The 23,488-nt window shown below is 32.6% G+C and overlaps 1 protein-coding gene across 3 annotated transcripts; it reads right to left on the bottom strand.

Moving 5' to 3' along the window:
• Positions 1–397: 397 nt before the first annotated feature.
• Positions 398–19,868, bottom strand: LOC126892814 (venom serine carboxypeptidase-like). 3 transcript variants are annotated; one of them, XM_050662549.1, is made up of 4 exons: positions 19,432–19,868; positions 11,200–11,619; positions 5,492–5,763; positions 398–743 (listed from the first exon to the last, which is right to left on the bottom strand). In XM_050662549.1, the coding sequence occupies exons 1-4, from the start codon at positions 19,844–19,846 to the stop codon at positions 438–440; spliced, it is 1,413 nt and encodes a 470-aa protein (XP_050518506.1). In that variant the 5' UTR covers positions 19,847–19,868; the 3' UTR covers positions 398–437. The 3 variants fall into 3 exon arrangements, with proteins under 3 accessions (XP_050518506.1, XP_050518508.1, XP_050518505.1); XM_050662551.1 differs by having other exon boundaries at positions 398–911; positions 5,660–5,763; XM_050662548.1 differs by lacking the exon at positions 5,492–5,763 and having other exon boundaries at positions 398–1,015.
• Between the last annotated feature and the right edge of the window lie 3,620 nt (positions 19,869–23,488).

Here is a 23,488-nt window from a genome sequence, read left to right as displayed (position 1 = left end):
CTCTCCTTATATCTTTATTTCTAAATCTTTCAAACTTCGTAACTTCAGCTATTCCTCTCGTGTATTTCAGCTCGGTTGTGTTTATCATTGACTCATGTTTTTTTGCACAATCAATGTTTCCGCCCCATATTATGTCATTATCGGATTGACTGTGCTGTTATATACTCTGACTTTAATTTTGTTATATATTTCTGATTTCACAAAAATTGTAATATGTAATGATTAATACACGTTAGTTTGTCATATCCATTTTCCTATCATCTGTTATTATGCCCCAATAATCAAAAGTAGATACTTCTCCTATTAATTGTTCCCTTACTATTATGTTGGTATTTCTTTCTTTCTTCTCACCTTCATTTATTATTATCATAGGTTTTACATAATAAAAATTAAAATATTTCATTTCAAACTGAATTTATTTAGCTATAATTACACAATTAATTAACAATTGGTTTATTTCTGGCAAATTTGTTTATCATTTCCAATGCAAACTGTGGTTGATTGGTCGGTACCATATGCCCAGCACTCCTTACCATAATCTCTGTTAAATTGCCTGCTGTCTTGACATACCCTGCTATAACATTGTCTTCACCAATTTTTGTCTGCCAAATTTGCCTTACGGCCTTAGCGTAAACCTCCGAGGCATCAAATTTAAGATTTTGCAAATAGTCAATAGTCATTGGATAAGCAACTATAATATCTAGCTGTCCATTATATATTAAAACTCTGTATTTGCTAAGAAGGTCAGCTACTAAATGGGTTTGAGAGACTGGGATATCATTGGACAAATTCGGGTAAACGTTTCCGTCATCAAATTCAGTATTACCAACGTGAATAGCTGTTCGTAAGTCTTCTCTCTGAAATAACCCTTCCATATATTCTTGCGCTCTGTCATCTGATACTAGTGTAAGGTAGTTGTAAATATCCAAGCCACATGCTCTTCCAATGTCATCCAAATCAAAAGTCATAGAATTTGCAGCTAGATGGTATTCCTCCTGAAGTATGTAATCAATTACTGGAATAAACAGGTTTATTACTATACAGGGTGCTTGGTAAAGAATGGCTATAGCTTAACCTTAGATTCCTGAGGTTAAAATAGATCGATTTAATCTAACTTACCTTAGTACAAAAGTTGATAATAACCGAAATACAGGGTGTCAAAATTAAAGTTTTATTATATTTATTTTTGAATATTTTCTGACACGCATGGAACAACAACACGAAATTTGGTAACTGGTTATGGTACTGTCCACCCTACTATATTATGTTAAACAAACGTTTCTGGCTACTACCAGAGGCGTACGACGGGGGAACGTGAATGATTTACCCTTCCCAAATTCTACGCCACTGGTGGACTTGCTATTATAGTGCAATTATACTCTTGATTCGTAACGATAAAGCCATCAGTTTTCTTTTAAGCTAAAAACGACGGACCATATAATACATTAATCAAAATAGAAAGTATTGGAGAATCTAAAAATTATGGTAAAATAGCAGTTTCATCAGTGACGTAGAATTTGGGAAGGGTCAACCATTGACTTTCCCCTGTCGTGCGCCTCTGGTACTAGCCAGAAACGAATATTTAACATAATTTAGTAGTATATAAAATACTTACACTTTTTGCCAAGTATCATAAAGATATGTCAAATAGTTTTATAGAACTGGGCACACATAGTTCTTAAAGTTTTAAATAAAGAATAAATTATTTAAAAAAAGAATACTTTTAGGGCCGGTTGTTCGAACGCTAATCAACAATGATCACTATCAAATATTTAATTACTGTCACCAAAACTGTCAATGTCAACTTTTATTGGGTTGCTGAAAACATAATTGATTATAATTATGAGATTAGGTAATCAATTAACATAACAATTATTAACATAATTAATTAAGTAATTTCATAATTGTAATTCAGCAACCCAAACAAAGTAGACATTGACAGTTGGTGACAGTAATTAAATATTTGATAATGATCATTGTTGATTAGCGTTCGAACAACCGGCCCTAAAAATAATTTAACATATCCATGTCATATTTGGCAGAAAGTGTAGGCACTGTAATAATGATTTCTGAACGACACGGGAAAGTGAATGGTTGATCCTTCCCAAATTCTACGCCACTGATGAAACTGCTATTTTAGCATAATTTTTAGATTCACCAATACTTTATATGCAAATGATATACTTTTCATTCGTAAAGATAAAGTCATTAGTTTTCGAGATATTTGAAGTTAAAAATGAAAAGGCACACTTATATTAATTAATGTATTATGCTACTTCGTTTTCAGCTTCAAATATCTGAAAGCTTACGGCTTCATCGTTGGTAATGAAGAGTATGTTATTTACATAGAAAGTAGTGGAGAATCAAAATATTGCACTAAAATAGTAATTCCGCCAGTGGCGTAGAATTTGGGAAGGGTCAACCATTCACGTTCCCTCGTCGTACGCCTCTGACAGTGGCCAGAAACGTTTGATCAACATAATTTAGTAGGGTGGACAGTACCAGCACCACTTACCAAATTTCGTGTTGTTGTCAAATGCCTGTCAGGAAATATTCAAAAATAAATAAAATAAAAGTTTAACTTTGACACCCTGTATTTCGGTTATTATCAACTTTTGTACTAAGACAAGTTAGCTTAGATCTACCTGTTTTAACCTCAGGAATCTAAGGTTAAGCTATGGCCCATTCTTTACCAAACAACCTGTATTATTAATATTAGTACAATCATTCAAGCTTAAAATGGACCCAAACCTCGCAATTCTAATTGCCTTCATCGATTTTCTTGAAAATTTGGAATTAAGTTTATTTAAAACTCCTCTTCAAACATGACTTGGTCGCAAAGTATGCTTTTTCTTTTGTAATGGGTGAAAACTACCCCTTAATTCAATAAATTGAAAACTACTGAATTAAAGCGGTAATGGGCTATAATTGTATTCAAATATGTTAAATGTTGATTGTTTTGAATCACGAATTTAATATTTTATTATTTTAAAGCTCAAAACCCTTAAAACAACCCCTCGTGCAAAGATTACTTAAGAAATATGGCCAAAAAACATGAAATTTTTTTATTTTGGACCGTACTAGAAGAATTTCTTTCCTTCAAGTACAAGAAATTTGACAATTAATTTATTTTAATAATGCAACCACCAAAAACCACCCCTAAGAATGAAACTAAGGAAAAAATTTAAAATTAATAAATGGAAGCATTTATAGACATCAATTTAAACATGTTAATTTTTTTTGTTTTTAACAATGTAATTAATAATTCGACATTTTTATATGTAACTACCCAAAAACTACCCCTCATACAGTTATTAAAAAAATGGCTGAGATTTTGAAATAATCTTGTTTTCGATCTTAAATAGAAAAAATATATATTATTTACATATAATAAAACTGATACATAATATAAGTTTTTAATTTGATTCAACCCCTAAAAAATCAATACGTCTAAGGGTGGAAAACAATCAATATAATGTAAATATTATTGTGTATCATTTTGTCAATCAAAGATAGAATAAAAACTTTTTTTTAATACAACGCGGGCACGTAAATTTGATACACCCTGTATATTGATGTGTAACTATCTATTATAAGTTAGATTTAAGCATTGGGTTTATCCTTAATGAGTTTTTCCCTGAAGAATTAAATATATTAGTAAATAAAGTGATGTGAATAGACAATTTGTTTCGGGATTATAATTTTAAAACGGTTGCTTTGTTACCGGCGAGGCCAAGAAGCCACAGGTAATTATTATATTTAGAAAAGTATTGTAGAGAAAGTTGGAATTTTAATACTCTTTGTTTAAGCCCAAAGTAAATTTGTAGAATTCCCGAAAAGTAATTATCATGAGTAGAAGTATTTGTTTGGAAGGATGCATGGGTTTTTCGAATGAAAAAAGAGGAATGGGAGAGAGAAATGTTTCTGGTTGGCTTAGCAATTTGGAATGGGGATGAGAGAAGGATTAATGTTCAGATAGTTTGGAAAAGGAGATTATTATGTGACCGGCATCGAAGAGGAGCAGTCAAAGTTTTCGTGAACAGTTCAGAAGCAAGTATCAGTGGTTGTTAGATAGTGAAGAGTGTAGCTGAAAAGTGGAACGAGAGACAGATCAAATTGAGAAGAAATACCTCTTTGATTCTGTAAAGTCAAAGGGAGAGAATATTATTGTGAGAAAGAGAGGAGAGAATTTTGGAGTTTTTTTAACGAGTACTGGTTAAAAGAGGCCTGGCTCGAGTTTTGGAGAATTAGTTGCTGGTATGCTGCTGGTTTGATGCTGAGAACGGAGATAGCTTTGATGGGTAGCCTACCATAATCAACAAGGAAGAGTTGTTTGGGTCAAGAGGAGACATCATTGTGTGTGAATCAAAAGGTCAGTCAATAATTTATGTGATAGATTTTCTTTATGTTCAGAAGTTAATTTTTTTGAGTAAAAGCATATGAGCTAAGATTCCAATATTTCAAAAATTTAATAGGAAGTATAAGTAGTTTTGCGAATACCTAAATTTGTTTGTTTAGTTTGTTTTATCAATGTTATCAAGAGCAAACCGATAAATATTTGTTGAATTAAAATTAATTTATGTTGTAAAAGTTTCATTGGACAGTTATGCCCACAGGATTTAATTGATAAATTTTTAGAGTATTGCTTTTGATAATTAAAGATACAAGAGATATAATAAAAGATATAAAGAATAAAAGATATTTGTATGTGCTTATTTATGGCATTTCAATTGATTTCCTTTACCTATTTTGTTCCGATAAGGATCAACTAAGAGAAACTGAAACCACTAGAAAGAATAAGTATAACCTAAGATAATTTAGTTATTTTTTTTCTGATAAAAAGAAAACCTGAGATTTTTCTTAATTTTTATGTATGATTTGCGACAATTGACTAATTAATTAAATAAATACCAATTATTATAAAAGTAAGAGAAAGCAGATCATAACAATATATAAGTTAATATCGCTAAATTTCCCAGCTCGACTAGTTTCATTTCTTTTTATCTCACCACTTAATACGTTTTCCATCTTTTGTGCTATTTTGCCGGTTATTAGCGCGCTCATTACTGTCTATGGGTTCTGTAGGAAAACCATACTGTACAGTAAGGAATTCACTTTTTTGTACTATCAATATAAATTAAAACATTTTATTACAAACTAATTTTATTTAGCTATAATTACACAATTAATTAACAATTGGTTTATTTCTGGCAAATTTGTTTATCATTTCCAATGCAAAGTGTGGTTGATTGGTCGGTACCATATGCCCGGCATTCCTTACCATTATCTCTGTTAAATTGCCTGCTGTCTTGACATACCCTGCTATAGCATCCTCCTCACCAATCTTAGTCTGCCAAATTTGCCTTAGGGTCTTCGCGTAAACCTCCGAGGCATCAAATTTAAGATTTTGCAAATAGTCAATAGTCATTGGATAAGCAACTATAATATCTAGCTGTCCGTTATATATTAAGACTTTGTATTTGCTAAGAAGGTCAGCTACTAAATGGGCTTGAGAGACTGGGATATCATTGGACAAATTCGAGTAAACGTTTTTGTCATCAAATTCAGTATTACCCACGTGAATAGCTTTTCGTAAGTCTTCTCTTTGAAATAACTGTTCCATATATTCTTGCGCTCTGTCATCTGATACTAGAGTAAGATAATTGTAAATATCCAAGCCACAATCTACTCCAATGTCATTCAAATCAAAATTTATATAATTTGCAGCTAGATGGTATTCCTCCTGAAGTATGTAATCAATTACTGAAATAAACAGATTTATTATTATATTATTAATATTAGTACAATCATCCAAGCTTAAAATGGATCCAAACCTCGTAATTCTAATTGCCTTCATCGATCTGCTTGAAAATTTGGAATTAAGTTTATTTTACCCTCCTCTTCAAATCTGACTTGGTCGCAAAGTATGCTTTTTCTTTTTAATAGGTGAAAACTACCCCTTACTTCAATAAATTGAAAACTAATGAATTATAGATGTAATGGGTTATATTGTGTTTAAATATATTAAATGTTGATTGTTTTGAATGATGACTTTCATATTTTAATATTCTACAGCTCACAACCCTTAAAAACAACCCCTCATATGAAGATTATTTAAAAAATATGGCCAAGTTCTTTCCTTGAAAGAAAAGATTGAACAAATTGTGGAAGATCAAATGAACAGAGCAAACAGAGCAGCAGGTTGCCTGAATGACACAATATGGAGAAATAAACATATCGGAAAATAAATGAAAGTCAGAATTTACAAAAAAGTCATTAGACCAATAATGACATTCGCGGCAGAAACACGACCCGACACGGAGAGGACAAAAAGATTGCTCGAAACATCGGAGATGACAACCCTCCGAAAAATCGATGGTAAGACTCTATGGGACGGAGCTAGAAGTACAGATGTACGACAGAGATGCAAGGTGGACAAGATTTTTAATTGGGTAAGAAATAGAATAATAGAATGGAATGACCACATAAGCCGAATGACAAGAAATAGAGTAGTAAAGACAGCGAGAGACGGTTCCCCAATAGGAAGATGATCAGTGGGAAGACCACGAAAATGTTGTAACGACAACTTACTAAAGGCACATTGAAAAAGCAGGCAGAGAGTCATGTCTATACAAAATGAAGAAGAGAAGAAGAACAAATTGTATCAAGCTTCTTTAAAAGTCGGACTAAAAATTAACATGAACAAGACGAAAATAATGACAAATTTGGTGCTAATTCCTAATATTGTTGTTGACGGAAAGAACATTGAACAGACTGCATCTTATAAGTACTTAAGACATGAAATTCGGTTGGGCAAAGATAACCCCACATGTGAGTTCCACGTCGGATAGGATTAGCCAGGATAACTCTTGGTAAATTGAACTATGTATTTAAATTGGACTTACCCATACACTTAAAAGGAAAATTTTTGACCAGTGTATGTTGCCTGTAATCACTTATGCAGCTTAAACATTAACACTCATCAAAAAGGTAGTGAACAAGATTCGCGTAACTCAGAGGGCTATTGTAACGGTCACGTTACGAAAGTAGCTCTTTAATAATTATTATTATTATTTTCCCTCGGTCTCTCATTTAAATTCTCGTATAGGACCACTGAGGTGACGTCATACCTCGGTGATGGAACGTACTTCACCTATCGAGAATTATTCGGGTTCTGAGAGAATTTGACGTTTACCTTGGCGGAGAAACGCCTCTCGTTCTTTACTTGACTGTTAGCTGTGGTGTCGAATAGATATACCATATAGAATGGCGGATGATTTCCTCCAACTTATTTTATCACATAAGAAATTTAACGTAAAGTAAAAAGTTACCACCAGGGATTGTCTGGAGTGAGGAGACATGTGGGTGACAACTCCTGTTGGAGTATAAATAGGAATCATTCGGTGAGATCTACTTTTTCATAGTAATTTTTTATGTATAGCCTTGGGTTTTGTGATGGAACCTTTGAGATATTAGGTTCATTGTTAAATTTCTTAGTCAACTCATTATTTGGATTTTATGTAGATTATTTCGATTATTGAATATTCATTCAAGGAAAATTATATATTAATATATTTTTTGGTTAGACATAACCAAACATATGCAATTCTCAATTAATATTAGAAATAATTATCATTTCTCTGTAGGTTTTAAATTTATTGAACCTCCAATATTTTTATAAATTCTATATATTTTTACAGATATTCCCTCAGATAAATCATATTCAAATTTCACATTTATCATTATTTGTTCATGTGTTCACACTCAAAATAGTTCAAGGTTACCTGAGATTAGTTTTTGTTCCATCTTAATGATCGGTTTTTCTATGTTAATGCTTCTAAAAAGTTTCCTCAATTATTTCTTCTTCCCTTTACTTTTTGCTCATGTTTAAAATGAGAAATAAAACTGGGAATGTTTTTTAGCCATTTGGGAGAAACCCTACCATGAAGTCATAGACCTTATTTGACCACCTAGAGAAACCACTACAGCCACAGTCAAGTCATCATGGGAATACGTCTTTTTGGGAACAAGCTATGGGAGCGTTCCAGCTCAATTTTCGTCTTGGCACCTGGGCCTACAGGAGTCATGGGGTCGCACCATCCTGGTGCATCATTTTCTAGGATGTAACCGCAACCTCGTTTGGGAACATTTAGTGAGGTGTTTTAGTAACTATTGGTTTTTTTTATATTTCAGACTATCTGTTAAATACACTATGTTTTTTTTTTCCAGATTTAGGTTACCTCTGGTTTTTTTTGACATATTTGTATATTAGATTATTTGGTTCCCAAACTTTGTATCTACGGTAACTTCTTGTGCACAGGAATAAGCCTAGAGAAAATTAGGGTTTTAATACTTTATTATTGCTTTGATATTGGTTTATGTAATTCGGGTAAATTTATATTTTAATATTACTAGCTTGTTTCCCAAATAATTTACTGTTATTCGCTTTATTCCATTTGTTCGGTTAATTTAGGTCATCGTCGGTATTTATCTCAACTTCATTTCTACTTTAGTCAATTGTATATTTAACTTTATTTATTCATTATTGTATTTTCCCTTAGTGAGGCTTGGGCCTATTTATTTGTAGTATTTTCATCTTTGTCAGTTTCCTTTAGTTGTACGTAGCAGGCGTACTATAACCATTTGGTAGAAGACTTATGTAATTTTGTACACTATATGTAAGTAAGAGGTATTTATACCTGTAATTTTGTAACAGGTAACATTGTTGTTATCTTAGGTTGAACATAACTTTTGCAAACTTTTGTCATGTTAGAGTCACATAATATGAACTTGTTTAACTCAGAGATTGTTAAAAATCTGGTAGTTCATTTTAATAAATGTTTATTTATTTTGTATATCATTTATTTTTTTATTACTCCTTTATGTTCATTATTACAGGTTTAATATATTTAATATTTGACAACAGTGTAAGATACCTGGGAGAATGATCGAAGATCATTTTCATGGCGCCCATGATTAGTTAGTTTTATTTATTTTGTTCGTTTTTAGTCATTAGTCATCTCCATTCATTTTCAGTACATTATTCTTATTTTATTATTTCATCTTTTAGTCATCATTACTATCTATATAGAGCTACTGTTCTTCGACAGGCATGCAAACGAGCCGTATCCATCCTTGAGTGTCAAGTGGTTTTCTTGCATCTCTTGCTAGCCAACTCTATTCCGTTTGCCTCTGTCTCTTCCCACTCCTACTTCTATCCCTTCTAATTCCCCTTTCTTCAGTACTGCACTTTAGTAGTATTTTTTTTTATTTTTCCTATTGCGGCTTCTCAACGTAGAAGCCATCTCACCTTTCTCTTTTCATCCCAACTATTTAGTTACTTAGTCTTTTTTTTTTCCTTACTTCTGTTGGAGTACCTATATCTTTCTTTTTACTTTCACTCCAACAGAAGTTTTCTTATTTTTGTTACACTATGGAGCGCCAGATGTTGTGTTTCACCTCGAGAAAGAATCTCAAATGAAGAAATACGCCGTAGAATAACAACAAAAAACGTTGTCGAAAGAATTGCTCCCCTAAAGTGAAATTGGGTAGGACATTTCGACAGGTTATCAGACAAGCGATGAACAAAAGGAATTGTCAAGTGGATACCACGGGAAGAAACATTACGGAGCCAGAGGATGCCCACCAACCAGATGGACCGACGATCTGAAGCGTGTTAGTAACAACTGTGTGCATGCCTTCTTCTTAGCGTGCCCTATCAAGTCCCCTTGACGTTGGCGATTAACATGGCGAAACTGTCTCTGTCTTGAGCTATTCTAAATAGTTGCTATGCTTTCTTTATTCCTGTCCACTCTCTGATATTCCTCAACCAAGAGGCCTGTTTTATACCAATTCCTCTGCGTCCTTAGATTTTACCCATCATAATAAGTTGAAGAATATTATACCGGTCTCCTCTTACTACGTGTCCAAAATAGGCCATCTTTCTATATTTTTGATGCTATCAAGCAGCTCACGGGCAGCATTTGCTCCCTTAAGGACTGCCACATTTGTCAGCATAGCCGTCCAGGGTATTTTCAATGTACGTCTGTGTAGCCACGTTTCGAAGGCCTCGAAACGAATAATGGTGGATATTTTTAATACCCATGCTTCGACACCATACAAGAGGACTGACCAAATGTAACATTTAATCATGCGCTTTCGAAGTTGAAGTTGCAAGTTATCATTACAGAAGGATGACCTCATTTTTAGAGATGTCGTGCGGGCTATCTCGATTCTACATTTTATCTCTTTATCTGGATCTAGTTGTTTAGTAATATGGCAACCAAGATATTTAAAACTGGGTACTCTTTGAATTATATGACCATCAACATAATATAACCGTGAATCTTGATGAGCCAAACGGCTAAATACCATGTATTTTGTTTTTGAACAGTTTATGTATAGGTCAAACTCTTTTCCCACTGTGTCAATGGATTTTAAAAGGTGTTTTAATCCATTCATATCATCACTTAAAATAACTGTATCGTCTGCATATCTGATTGTATTAATGATAATTCCATTAACTTTCACACTCCATTCCAAATTATGCAGCGCTTCCTTAATAAATATTCTATCTGAATATAAATTAAATAACAGTGAGGACAGTATACAACCCTGTCTGACACATCTTTGTATTTTGCATATTTCTGTTGATTTTCCATTTATGCAAGCTGTCGCTGTTTGACGCCAGTATAATTTTTCTATGATTCGTACATCTTGACTATCAACTCCTTTATCCTTTAATATTTGCAAAGGCCTTCTCATAGTCAATAAATACAGCAAAGACGTTTTTCCTTTGATCTCGGCATTTCTGCAATAATACGTTTAGTGCAAAGAGTGCGTCTCGGGTTCCCAGTCCAATGCTGAAGCCAAATTGTGTTTCATCCTGGTCTTCTTCACATTTATCTTTGATGCTACTGTTAATGATAGGTAGAAAGATTTCCAAAGTGTGGCTCATACGGCTTATCATTCTATAACCGCTAGTTTTTCGGACTTTGTTTTTTTGGTGGGATTATGAATTCGGACTTTAACCAATATTCAGGGATATCATCAGTATGCATGCATGCCGCACAGGACAAAGATAGAAGGAAAGAGCTGAGCGAGACTTATCTCCAGCAGTGGACGCGTACGAGTTGATGATGATGTTTGTATGATGTATGTATGATGATGTATAATTTATTGAGTAACAAAATATCTTACTTTGATTTTCTGTCTTCTCCAGATTATTCTTCGTATTCAAATCCACCAGGCCATGTTTATACAAATAATCCGCATACTTGACTTGATACTTGGGATCAGTCAAACCATTGCCAATTGCCAATCCTTGGAGGTTAATGCGTACTGAAGCTGAAGGATTATATTTGTCAATAGCATGGGCAATGGCTGGAATGTACTTGCCAGCATAGGATTCCCCAGTGATTATGAAGGGATGACTCTGGTATTCGTCAAATAAAGTGAAGAATTGAACAAGAGCTGAGTAGAGATCATCGCCTACTTTGGTTTGGTTTTGGGCGTATCCTTTATTAGTAAAGCTCCAGCCGGTACCAGCTGGTTGATCGATGTAAATGACCGAATGTTGAAGGTTCCAAGATGTATTTCTTAGGCCAAGCTCACCTTTTTCTGTAACAAAAATTATATTTAGGTATTTAAGATATTTAAGGAAGCCTTTGTCGTGATTTTTTTAAATAGAGAAGAAATAAAACTATGTTTATGCATGCAAAGTTCGTTATGCATATAAAATAACAATACTGTCTAGTTTCTTTAAAGCTACTCTGTCTCCCCATTTTTCCAGATCTTATCTGACTGCATCTTTCCACCTTTATTCACACTATCCTACATAACTTTTCCTGTCTGGCCTTTCCCAAAACAAGTCCCGAATACGAGATCAATATGGAGAGAGTATCAGAAAGTATAGTACACTAGAAGTATACTACAAATACGTAATTATAAATAAATACATACAAATAGAAACCAAAAAGTACCTTATGCAAATAAGTAAAAATATTTGGGTATGACATTAGATTCAAAGCTACATTGGAAAGCGAATATTAAGAAAAAAAAAAGGAAGAATTAGAAATTAAGTTCATAAATATGTACTGGATAATGAGAAAAATCCACTCTATCTACTCATAAGAAATTGTTGTTGTATAAGCAATAAGCAAGCTCTTAAACCGTTATGGACAAATGGGATGCAACTACATGGCTGTACAAAATAAAGTAACGACAAGTACAACGATATCAGAATATGGTGTTGAGGAACATCGTCAGCGCTCCATAGTACTTCAAAAACTGTTAGTCAGACAATAAGTCAGTTTGCCGAGAGTCATGTGAATGTCGAGGACATCAAACTCCTAGACAACGCCAACCAGATAAGAAGACTCAAAGAGAACGAAGCCGTTTGAGTTAGTGCTATATAAGTTAAATAAGTGCGTTAAGTAAAAAAGCAGAGCAAAGTGCGGCTAAAGTGTACACGGTAGCTAGTAGTACTATTATGTATTAGAGCCTAAGGATTATTGCCGAATATAAGCTTAGATAAGCTTTTTGTAATATTTTGTAGATAGAACCAATTTGCTTATTGATCAGTGATTGATCAGATCGCAATAAGCATAAGATTCCTGCTGGAGTTTTATTAAATAAAAAAAAATAAATAAAGACAAAATCAGTTATACGCTCACTGGAGAATATTTGCGGCTCAGTCGGCTCTTACGGACGGCGCAATATTTACTCATCACAAAAAAAAGAAGAATATAGATTACTACATATATCTAAAATTCAATTGGAAAGTCCAATAAAATTAAACATAGCATAAGCAAAGGGGAACTAAAATCTGTAAGAACGTAGACCTCACGTATGAGCATCAAATGAGCATAGATGTGAAAGAAAAAAATGGTAAAAAAATAACAATCACAAAAGCGGTTCTGAGTATGTTAAATTAAACCAATTACGCCGCTAAATCCTTAGGAGAAGGAAGTAGCATCTGGTTACACATAATAAAACAGGAAGTTAATAAGAGGACAATACCGCTATTAGATTAGTAATAACTCCCAATATGTCTGTTTTTATATTTATTTTCCATGTTATTATCGTATTGTCCACTCCTCCCATTATTCGTGTCGAGGTGGAGTAATCTATAAAATAGCAAAGTTAAGCAAGGTCCCTAGACCGGATGGCATTACTACGGAATCCCTAAAAGTATTGGTGGATGGCAACATCAACATGCTGGTAAAAATTTTCAATGTCATATATGAGACTGGCAACATTCCATTGGATTGGCTTTGTTCAACCTATATAATGATGCCTAAAATACAAAGATCTACAAGGTGCAAGGACCACAGACTGATTAGTTTAATGAGTCATTGGCTTAAAGAATTTATTCGCATACTCCACACAAGAATGCTAGAAAACTTCAGCAAGCTAGAAGAGGTAAACAGTAAAACACAATTTGGTTTCAAGAAGGGACTCGGGATACAAGAAGCAGCATTCTGCTTGAGTACGCTTGTACAAAACTGCATGGACCAACGAAAGGATATAATCATCTCATTCCTTGACCATCAAAAAGCGTTTGACACAATAAAACACGATGCAATAATAAAAATACTGTACAACGAGATTGATGAGAAAGATATAAGAGTTTTTCAGTATCTCAAAAAGCACGAGTGAGGGTGAACAAATCAACGAACAAAAAGCAATTTGATATTTTGAGAGGGGTGCGACACAGGTGTATTTTGTCTCCCGTGTTGTCCAACCTCTATGAGGAGAATATTTTTGCAGAGGCACTTGAAGGTGTTGACTGTGGTTTTAAGGTCAACGGGTACCCGATAAATAACATTCGTTACGCCGACAACACCGCGATAATCACAAATAACGAATATGATATGCAGTTGATGCTAAATAATAATAATATACGTTTATTCAAATCAATAGTTATTACAATAATTTATAATTTCAGTTTACTTACTATAAAATCAACGTAAAAAAAGTCTTAAAAGCATAAACATGCTTGTTGACTTAATCTGTCTAATATTCACAGGTTTATATTTATTTTTTTTTTTTACAAACCGTTATTTTATTTTTACAGGTTCTAATCTAATTTCTATGTTTTTTTTGTCTAGTATAATTTAAATTTATTAAATTGTTAAACAACTCCCTTTTTTATTTTACCCACGCAGTAACTAATTTTTTAAACAAATAAAATTTTTTGATATTTTTAAAATTTATGGGCAATTGATTGTATATTTTTGGAGCAAAATATGTAATTCACCGTTGCGTGATTGTTTTTAAAGTGTGAAGACATTCGACATTAAATTTTCTTCTTGTTTCATAATTTGACACTTTTACTTTAAGAGAAATTTTATCTTTATGAATATTTTTAGTAGCTGAATTTTTGCAGTACAATTATCGAACATCAGGAACCTAAGTTTTATGAAAAAGTTGGTCTGAGGGATATGTTTTTCGTTTTCCATATATTAGTTTAAAAAACCATTTCTGAGTATTTTGAAGGGTCACCAGAGGGCAATCAGCTACTCCACTCCATCCTAAAATCCCATGTACAAGATGATATTGTACTAGAGACAAGTAAAGCATTTTAAGCTGTTCAACATCCAAAAACTCTTTTAAATAGCGGAATTTTGATAGCAGTCTTCGTATTTTTTATATTTTTTATTTGTAAGTCCCATTTAAGGTGCCTGCCAATCATAACCCCTAAATATTTTATGTACTATGCTTTAAATATTTGTTGTTTTTTATTTATTTTTAATGAACTAAAAGTTGGCAGAGAATTTTTATATATTGCAAAAGGTATATAATATTTAGTTTTTTCATAACTTAATGTGAGTTTGTTTATTTGAAACCATTTTTTTACAATTTTGAAGCCTTGTTCTGCTATAATTTTAAGATCTTTCCCATTATCGGCCTTATAAAAAATTGCAGTGTCATCAGCAAAACTAATTACGTAAAAAGAGTGTAAAAAGTAGAGGGCCTAATACGGTCCCTTGCGGGACGCCATAATTAATTACTTCAGGATCACTTTTGACACCATCACTTTCTACAAATTGTTTTTTGTCAGTTAAGTAACTTTTTAGTAATGTCAAAAAACTAATCTATTTAAAAAAAAAATTCAAATATTTTGAAAAAAAAACAGACAACAAAGAGACTTGTCTGTAGCTAATCGCGTCTTCTTTATTTCCTGTTTTAAACAGAGGTTTGATTTTGCCTATTTTCAGACATTTTGGAAAGCAACCATTCTGAAAACATGCATTAGTGAGAAAAGTTAAAGGAGTGATAATTTCTTCCTTAATTTTTTGATGGTTTCTGTCTTAATCCCATCCCAGCCAGGAGATTTTTTGTTTTTTAAAGATTATATCGCATTTACTACTTCTTTTTGGTCAAAGAGATACAAGTACATGCTGCTTTCTATCCCATTTCCTATCCCTATCCCTATTTCCTCAATCTGGTCATTACAAATGGGTATTTTTCCTTTTCTGTCAGTTATTATTTCTCCTGTTTTGGTTTTAACCGATTCAATTTTTGTATTTCCTTTTATTTACAAAAATTAAATTGGTTAACAAATTAAATAAAAGAAATACCGCAGGAAAAACATATGGCTTGAAGATAAATGCTGGGAAAACTAAATACTAAATACATAGCACACAGACAGGGCGCGCATTTTAAGAGTACAAGATAGATAATGCTCCAATCGAGCATGTAAAAACATTCAAATACTTGAAAATGATGGTAAATGACCAATGAGATCTCAACAAGAAATAAAAGGCCGTACCATACAAACAAGACAAACTTTTTTTAAATTTAAACCTCTACTTTGTAACCGCAATATTTCCTTCAGTCTCCATTACTGAATGGTAAAGTATTAAGTGCTATGTATGATCCATATTGTTATGTGACATAGAGACCTAGACCTTAAAAATATCTTCCATTAATAAGTTGGAGGCCTTCGAAATATGGGTCTTGCAAAGGATATTCCACATACCATGGACAGATAAAGTGAGAAACGAGGAGCCTTAAGAAGAACAAATACTGAGAGACAATTTTTTAACTTGATCAAGGCACGAGAAATTGGATACCTGGGTCATATCCTAACAGGCGAAAAATAGGCAATCGCTCAACTAATCATCCAAGGAAATATTGAGGGCAAGAGAGGAGTAGGTAGGTCGCGAACAAATATCGTGGCGGCCTAGCCGGGTAAGATGCATTTGCATATAGATCAACGTTTAGCACATATAGGGAAACTCACTTTCTAAAATTTTTAGCCCCCTAGGTGGTCACGTGACCCACCTAGAGCCTAATTAGGCTTTTTATATTTTTACTTTTAATCTCAACCGCATCGAGAGCTAGCGAAAAACTTTAAATAAAAAAGTTATAAGTATCAAAAAGTTCTGTCCGATTTTTTTTTTAATTTTTGGCGGTAAATTAAAATTTTAGGACGATTTTAAAATTTTAAAAAAGTATAAACAAATAACTAAGACATTCGTTCTCACGAAAAAAATTTATATCGTGTATTTTTGATAATGTTTCACCTTAAATTTTTTCCGTTTTTTAAAATTGGTGAAACGTATTTTTAAAAATAAAAAAACGCATTTTTTCGCTTTTTGATACAATTTTATACAGGGTGTTTAAAAAAAGGTCACACAGTCACTAGTACGGATAAAAAACTAAAAAATAATTGGGGTTTGCTTAATAAAAAATTTTTATAATGTCATCCATTTTCAAGATGAAGAAAACAAAATTTTACACATTTTTTACGATTTTGCAGAAACTACTAGCAACAATGTAATAAAATTTGGCAGGTTTTAAGAGGTAGTTATTATTCATTTTCTCATGTACAATTAAGAGTTTTATATTAATCATTGGCGCGTGTATTTATTTATCAAATGGTCTGAATTTTTAAAGAATAAAAAATAGTACGCCACTGACATATTTTAAATTAACAATTATTTTTATGCAAGAAATAAAATATTTTAATCCTTACAAAGTATTCGAATTTCTATTTAAGTTTCTATATTACATTATCTATATGCGGTTACGTGGAAGAGCGCTTCTTAGCTGGTGTTTCTAGGAACATCATCTAAGAGCGAACGTCGCCTTTTGCTTTATTATAATTATTACTGTTTGTCTAGTTTGTATTTTTTTTTTGAAAAAAAAGCAATAAAGCAATAAAGTCCCACCTTGTGGGAGTTTTGTGTCAGTTCTTCTATCAGGCGCGGCCCCCTGCGAATGGGGGATGCTTTCTGGGTATTCGTAGCGCCAATACCCAGAGAGTAGCAGGAATACTTGCCGTGGAACAAAAACTGACACCTGGCAGTAGGTATAAAATGCACACCCATGAGAATGGAGACTAATAGGTTATTATTATTATTATTATTATTATATTATATTATTCTATATTACATTATCTACATTATAATACATATCAGTGAGCACGTAAAGGTTGGGATAAATTCATTTTCTCGCGAATGAACGATTTTGGAAAAAAATCCCGAAACAGGTCAATTTTTATTTTTAAATTGCGACTTTTTGGCATATGTGTCATACTAGTAACGTCATCCATCTGGGCGTGATGACGTCATCTATAATTTTTTAAATAAAAATACGGGTCGTGTGATAGCTCATTTGAAAGTTAAGTGAATTCTCTATTCAGTAATATAAATATTAACATAATTATTGATACAGGGTGTCCAAAAATTTTTTTTTTGTAAATAAATTTATTGACATAAAAAGGAGAATGTGTGTAATTTATTTAACTCAAAACACATTTTACTGCTATCAGAAAAGAGGAAATAATGTTTATTTGACAGATAAATATTGTTTTTTGCTTAAATTCAATATTAAAGCCGCCACCCACCTTCTTCTGACAGTTTGAATATGTAATTTAAGCGAAAAGCAATGATTATTTTTCAAATAAATATTTTTTTTCTGTTATCTGAGAGCAGTAAAATGTATTTTGGACTAAATAAATTACACGCATTCTTCTTTTTATGTCAATAAATTTAATTTAAAAACAATTTTTTGGATAAGCTGTATAAATATTTATGTAAATGTTTATATTATTGAATACAGAATTAAATTACCTTTCAAATAAGCTATGACACAACCCCTATTCCCATTTAAAAAAATAATCGATGACGTCATCACACCCAGATGGGTGACGTCACTAGAATGATGTATATGCCAAAAAGTTGTAATTTAAAAATAAAAATTGACCTATTTTGGGATTTTTTTCCAAAATCATCCATTCTCGAGAAAATGAATTTATTCCAACCTTTACGTGCTCACTGTATACTCATAATAAAATAATAAAATGTACATCCATAGAAAAACTTAATTCCAATACTTTGGAAGCATTAAGATATTGTATTGTTTGCATAAAAGTGGCGCGTCGTATGAAAAAATGGTAGATAGAAAGATGTTTTGTCCAAAATTGGACGAGGAATTCAAAAATTATTATTGTGTAGTTTGAAATATGTCAGTGGCGTACTATCGCTTTTCTTTAAAAATTTCAGACCATTACCTGTATGCGCGCAAATGATGAATATAAAATTCTTAATTGTATGTCAAAAAATGAACAATAACTAACTTTTAACACCTGCCAAATTTCATTACAATGTTGCCAGTAGTTTCGGAAAAATCATAAAAAATGTGTAAAATTTTGTGTTTTTCAACGCCCTGTATCTTGAAAATGGATGTAATTACAAAAACTTTTTATTAGGCAAACCCCAATTATTGTTCAGCTTTTTTCCCTATCCTAGTGACGGTGTTACCTTTTTTAAACACCCTGTATAAAATTGTATAAAAATGCGAAAACAAAAGCGAAAAAATGCTGTTTTTATTTTTAAAAGTACGTTTCACAAATTTTAAAAATCTGAAAAAATTCAGGGTGAAATATTATGCAAAAATACCCCTTATAATTTTTTTTCGTGAGAACCAATGTCTTAGTTATTTTTTTAAATTTATTTAAAATTTTAAAATCGTCCTAAAATTTGAGTTTCCCGCCAAAAAATAAAAAAACGGAACTTTTGTTCGGACAGAACTTTTTGAAACTTACAACTTTTTATTCAAAGTTTTTCGCTAGCTCTCGATGCGGCTGAGAAAAAAATAAAAACATAAAAAGCCTAATTAGGCTCTAGGTGGGTCACGTAACCACCTAGGAGGCTAAAAATTTTAGAAAGTGAGTTTCTCTAGATTTGCTAAACTGTGACCTATATGGAATTCGAATCGAGTTGGGGGCATTTTTCATCATCTTACCCGGCTAGGCCCTTTAAGGAAACCCGACAGGCGTAAATAACACTGACAAACTTTTGCATGCTGCAAAGGACAGACGTCTGTCCTTATGATAATTAGCAACGCACTATAGGTGCACGGCACCATAAAAAGAAGAAGTAGAAATATACAAATATATGAATAATTCAAATTTCTTACCATTAAACTCAAACGGGCCATGTTCCTGAAACAACCCAAACATAGAAGTGGCACCTGGGCCTCCCTGTAACCAAAGGATAACTGGATCATTTGCAGGATCGTTCTGAGACGGAAAGAACCAGAAGAACAAATTTGAATTATAAGTTTCGTCAACCCTGAAATATCCAGCATAACTGCTAACTTCTGGCATAAAATCTGTCACTTTAGCTTTTTCCTTGGCCCATATAATATCGCCATTTTTGATAAGATCTGTCAATATGAGCGGCTCACCTGCGTCGCCAACCCTGATATTCGCGTCTAGTTTTCCGTAGAAATCTTTGAATGGGGGCTTTTTAAAAAAGTCCTTATGCCCTGATGTATTCACTGATTTAAGCGCTATTGTGAATAGCACAATAATATATAATAGGGTATACATTTTTGTCAAATATAAACCTATTATGTTTGATAAGAATACCTTTATATTTATACTTGATTAAAAATCTTAAAATTTGATTCTAGTTCATTCACTCACGGTCAAATATTTCAAAACGTCCAAATTTTAAAAAACCGCTTGGATTGACATGAAAGTACACCGCACAAACCTTATGGAAATTAGGTCCCAGTGGAGTTCGTTCATACTTTGGGAAAATACTTTTTGAAGCATCCTGATAAAAAGTTCTCATGGACACAACTCAATCGTATAAAGGATTTTCAAGATATAGAGGCACAAACTCGGAAAATTATAAGATTTACTGGGTATTCCAATTCCCTGAGTTACTGGTTATCTGGCGGCATGTAGAACTTTGGATAAAAAAAGGGCTAGTAGTCTAGGATTTTTTCCTGTCTATCCAATGGTGACCTTTATTTGACCTTGAACTTCAACGGACGTCAACTTCTAGAGTTTCGAGGGGTTTCGGCATTAAATTGATATAAACAGATTACTCATGGCTTTTTGGGATCTCTAAACACGAATATGCCACCAGAATTGACCTCCGGATGACGTTTTTTTGAACGGGCTGTTATTAAAAGGGCTTGAACGAGTCACTAATCACGATTGTATGGAAATTTTGAACAGCCATATCTTTACCAATTTTAGCCTTACAGAAAAACAAAACGTCCAAAATATTCAGAAAAGTAAAAGCTATATTAATTACTGTTCGAGATTTTTGTTCCTGTAAATAATTTATTAACAGTTAATAAGTTATTTCGAACAAAAGAATTTTTTTCAAAATTAAAAATTGAATAATTTTTAATTTGAAACTAAAAACGATGAACTATCTCAGCTAATTGAAATACCATTCAAAAATAATAGTCCAATCATTCAATATTGCTATCGTTCACCCTGGCTTAGCTCAGTCTCCCAAGGTGTGTGTTCGCCTTGTCCTGATATTAAATATGAACTATGAAAATTCAGAATGAAAGCCAACAAAACAATATTTTAGCTAATCATGTTTATTGTTCAATAAAGATATAATAAAAATATGACTTATTAAATGCATTAACAAATATATTTAAATTCTTGCCAAAAACTAACAAATCTTGGATTATACTTATGCATGGCTTGTGGTGTTGGTTCTATGGTAACTTCTTGATGTCGAATGGTACTGCTGTAGACCTGGGCAGATGTTGTGGCCTCAGGCCCCTGCAGCTGGAGATGGTAGTCGTTGCAGTCTAGATGACATGATATTCATTGTTGTCATCACCTTCATGTCATCACCGGGGATAGCGCTTCATGTTTGAGGCTCTCGAAGGGAGAAAGGTTTGATTCCTTTCCAAAAACTAGAAGGTAAACACATATCAAATATCAAGAAGTAAAAACCAAACTTTATCTTTGCTAAATAATCCAATAGCTAGCAATTGGCAAAGGAATAAAATAAAATGAATAATGAGGACTACTAGTTAAATAGTTTGATTACTCAAAGTATATTAATAAATGAAATGAAATATTCAAAATTTATACAGAATTATATATCATACAGAAACAAATGACTATAAAAAATTATTACAGGCTTAGAATAAAACTTACCCCAAGAGAATGTGAAAGTCTTGAAATAAATAGCAATTATCAGCCTGTAATTGGCTTTTATAGTGAAATTAATTTTCCACCACTCTAAATCCTCTGAGACGAAGTGTCACTGTCATTGAAAACGACATTTGAAATGATGACCGAGTACATAAAGATGGTAAGCATGATCCGTAATGAAAGACAGATATGTAGAAAGTAAGGATATATATGAAGTACCTTCAGTATGATGATTTAGATATTAGATGAAAAGAGATATAGTAGATAGAGTATGACAAAAGAGGGCGCCAACGAGTTTTTAACGAATAAAACAGGTAAAACAAATAGAAGAAGATTATTACTAATGAAATATTAAAGAAAATAAAGAAAAATAATTATTTAAAAATAAATTAGCAAAGATGTGACGTTTTTAAGGTTCCAAATTTAAAACCAATTATTTTTTTTAATAAGCACTTTATACAGGTTCAACTTACAGATCAGATAAATAATACTTAAGTAAAGCATCTTGAGACGCTGTAAAGATTCATTAAAGTACTCCGCACAAACCTTATGGAAATTAGGTCCCAGTGGATTTCGTTCATACTTTGGGAAAATAACCTTTGAAGCATCCTGATAAAAAGTAATCATGGGCACAACTCAATCGTATGAATGATTTTCAAGATATAGAGGCACAAACTCGGAAAATTATAAGATTTACTGGGTATTCCAATTTCCTGAGTTACTGGTTATCTGGCAAAATATAGAAGTTTGGATCAAAGAAAAGTACTAGTAGTCTAATATTTTTTCCTGGCTATCCAATGGCGACCTTTATTTTGACCTTGACCTTCAACGTACGTCATCTTCTAGAGTTTCGATGGTTTTCGGCATTTAATTGAGATAAACCCTCAAAGCTCTAGAAGGTTACATCCGTTGAAGGTCAAGGCCAAAGTCATGGCCGCCATTGGAAAGCCAGGAAAAAATCCTAGTCTACTAGTACCATTCATTGATCCAAACTTCTACATGTTGACAGATAACCAATAACTCAGGGAATTGGAATACCTAGTAAATCTTATAATTTCCGAGTTTGTGCCTCTATATCTTAAAGATCCTTCATACAATTAGGTTGTGTCCATGAGAACTTTTTATAAGGATGCTTCAAAGAGTATTGAACGAAATCCACTGGGACCTAATTGCCATAGGGTTTGTGCGGGGTACTTTGACATACACACAGCTAACATGTGAAAGAAAAAAAGTTATATTGTGCCGATGTGTGCTTTTGCTCTGGGGGCGAGTTTCATCCCTTTTCGTAGGTGAAAAAAATATACGTTCAAATTAAGTCCGGAAATGCATAAACTAACTAATTCTAAGCAACTTTTGTTCTATAGCGTTTTTTCACTAAGTTAATACTTCTGAGTTATTTGCGAGTGGATATATTCATTTTTCAAAAAAAAAAAACACTTTTTAGACGGTTTTTCGCCAATAATTCAAAGAGTCAGTATTTTCTCAAAGAAAAACATTTTTAGCAAAATTATAGCCCAGCAGAAGCAGAGTTCAAGCTAATGACAAATAGGTTCATATTCGTCAAATTCAAAATCTAATATTTCACCGTAAAATAACCAAAAAATTAAGCACTTTTTGGTGAAAACTCATGAAAACTCTTTTAAAGTGTTTAAAAAAAGCTTCTAGCATCAAAAGTAAGCAAGTTACCCTCAAAATAAAGTTGATCCATTTTTTGGTAAAAAATCGTGAGTCACATTCCAAATGAATTTAATCGTTACCGCTTCACCAGTTCCTTTACTGATGTATATATTTTTTATATTATCTGTATATTTCATCGGTTTAAAATGCTTATTTTTGAAAGGGCTGTAGTTAAAAGGGATTGAATAAATTAATAATCACGAGTTTATGCAAATTTGAAATAGCCATATGTTAACCAGTTTTTGTCATTTTTAAAAAACATTTTTTTTTTCAAAAAATATAGCTTTTTTTAAATACTTGGGTTATTTCACATTGAAATATTGGCTTTTGAGTTTGACCAATATAAACCTATTTTTCATTAGCTACAACTCGGCTACT

The sequence above is a fragment of the Diabrotica virgifera genome, chromosome 9, assembly GCF_917563875.1.
Source record: "Diabrotica virgifera virgifera chromosome 9, PGI_DIABVI_V3a".
In the NCBI taxonomy this organism is placed as follows: domain Eukaryota; kingdom Metazoa; phylum Arthropoda; class Insecta; order Coleoptera; family Chrysomelidae; genus Diabrotica; species Diabrotica virgifera.
Note: the sequence above shows the minus strand (reverse complement) of the source record. Positions and strands in the feature narration are given on the sequence as shown.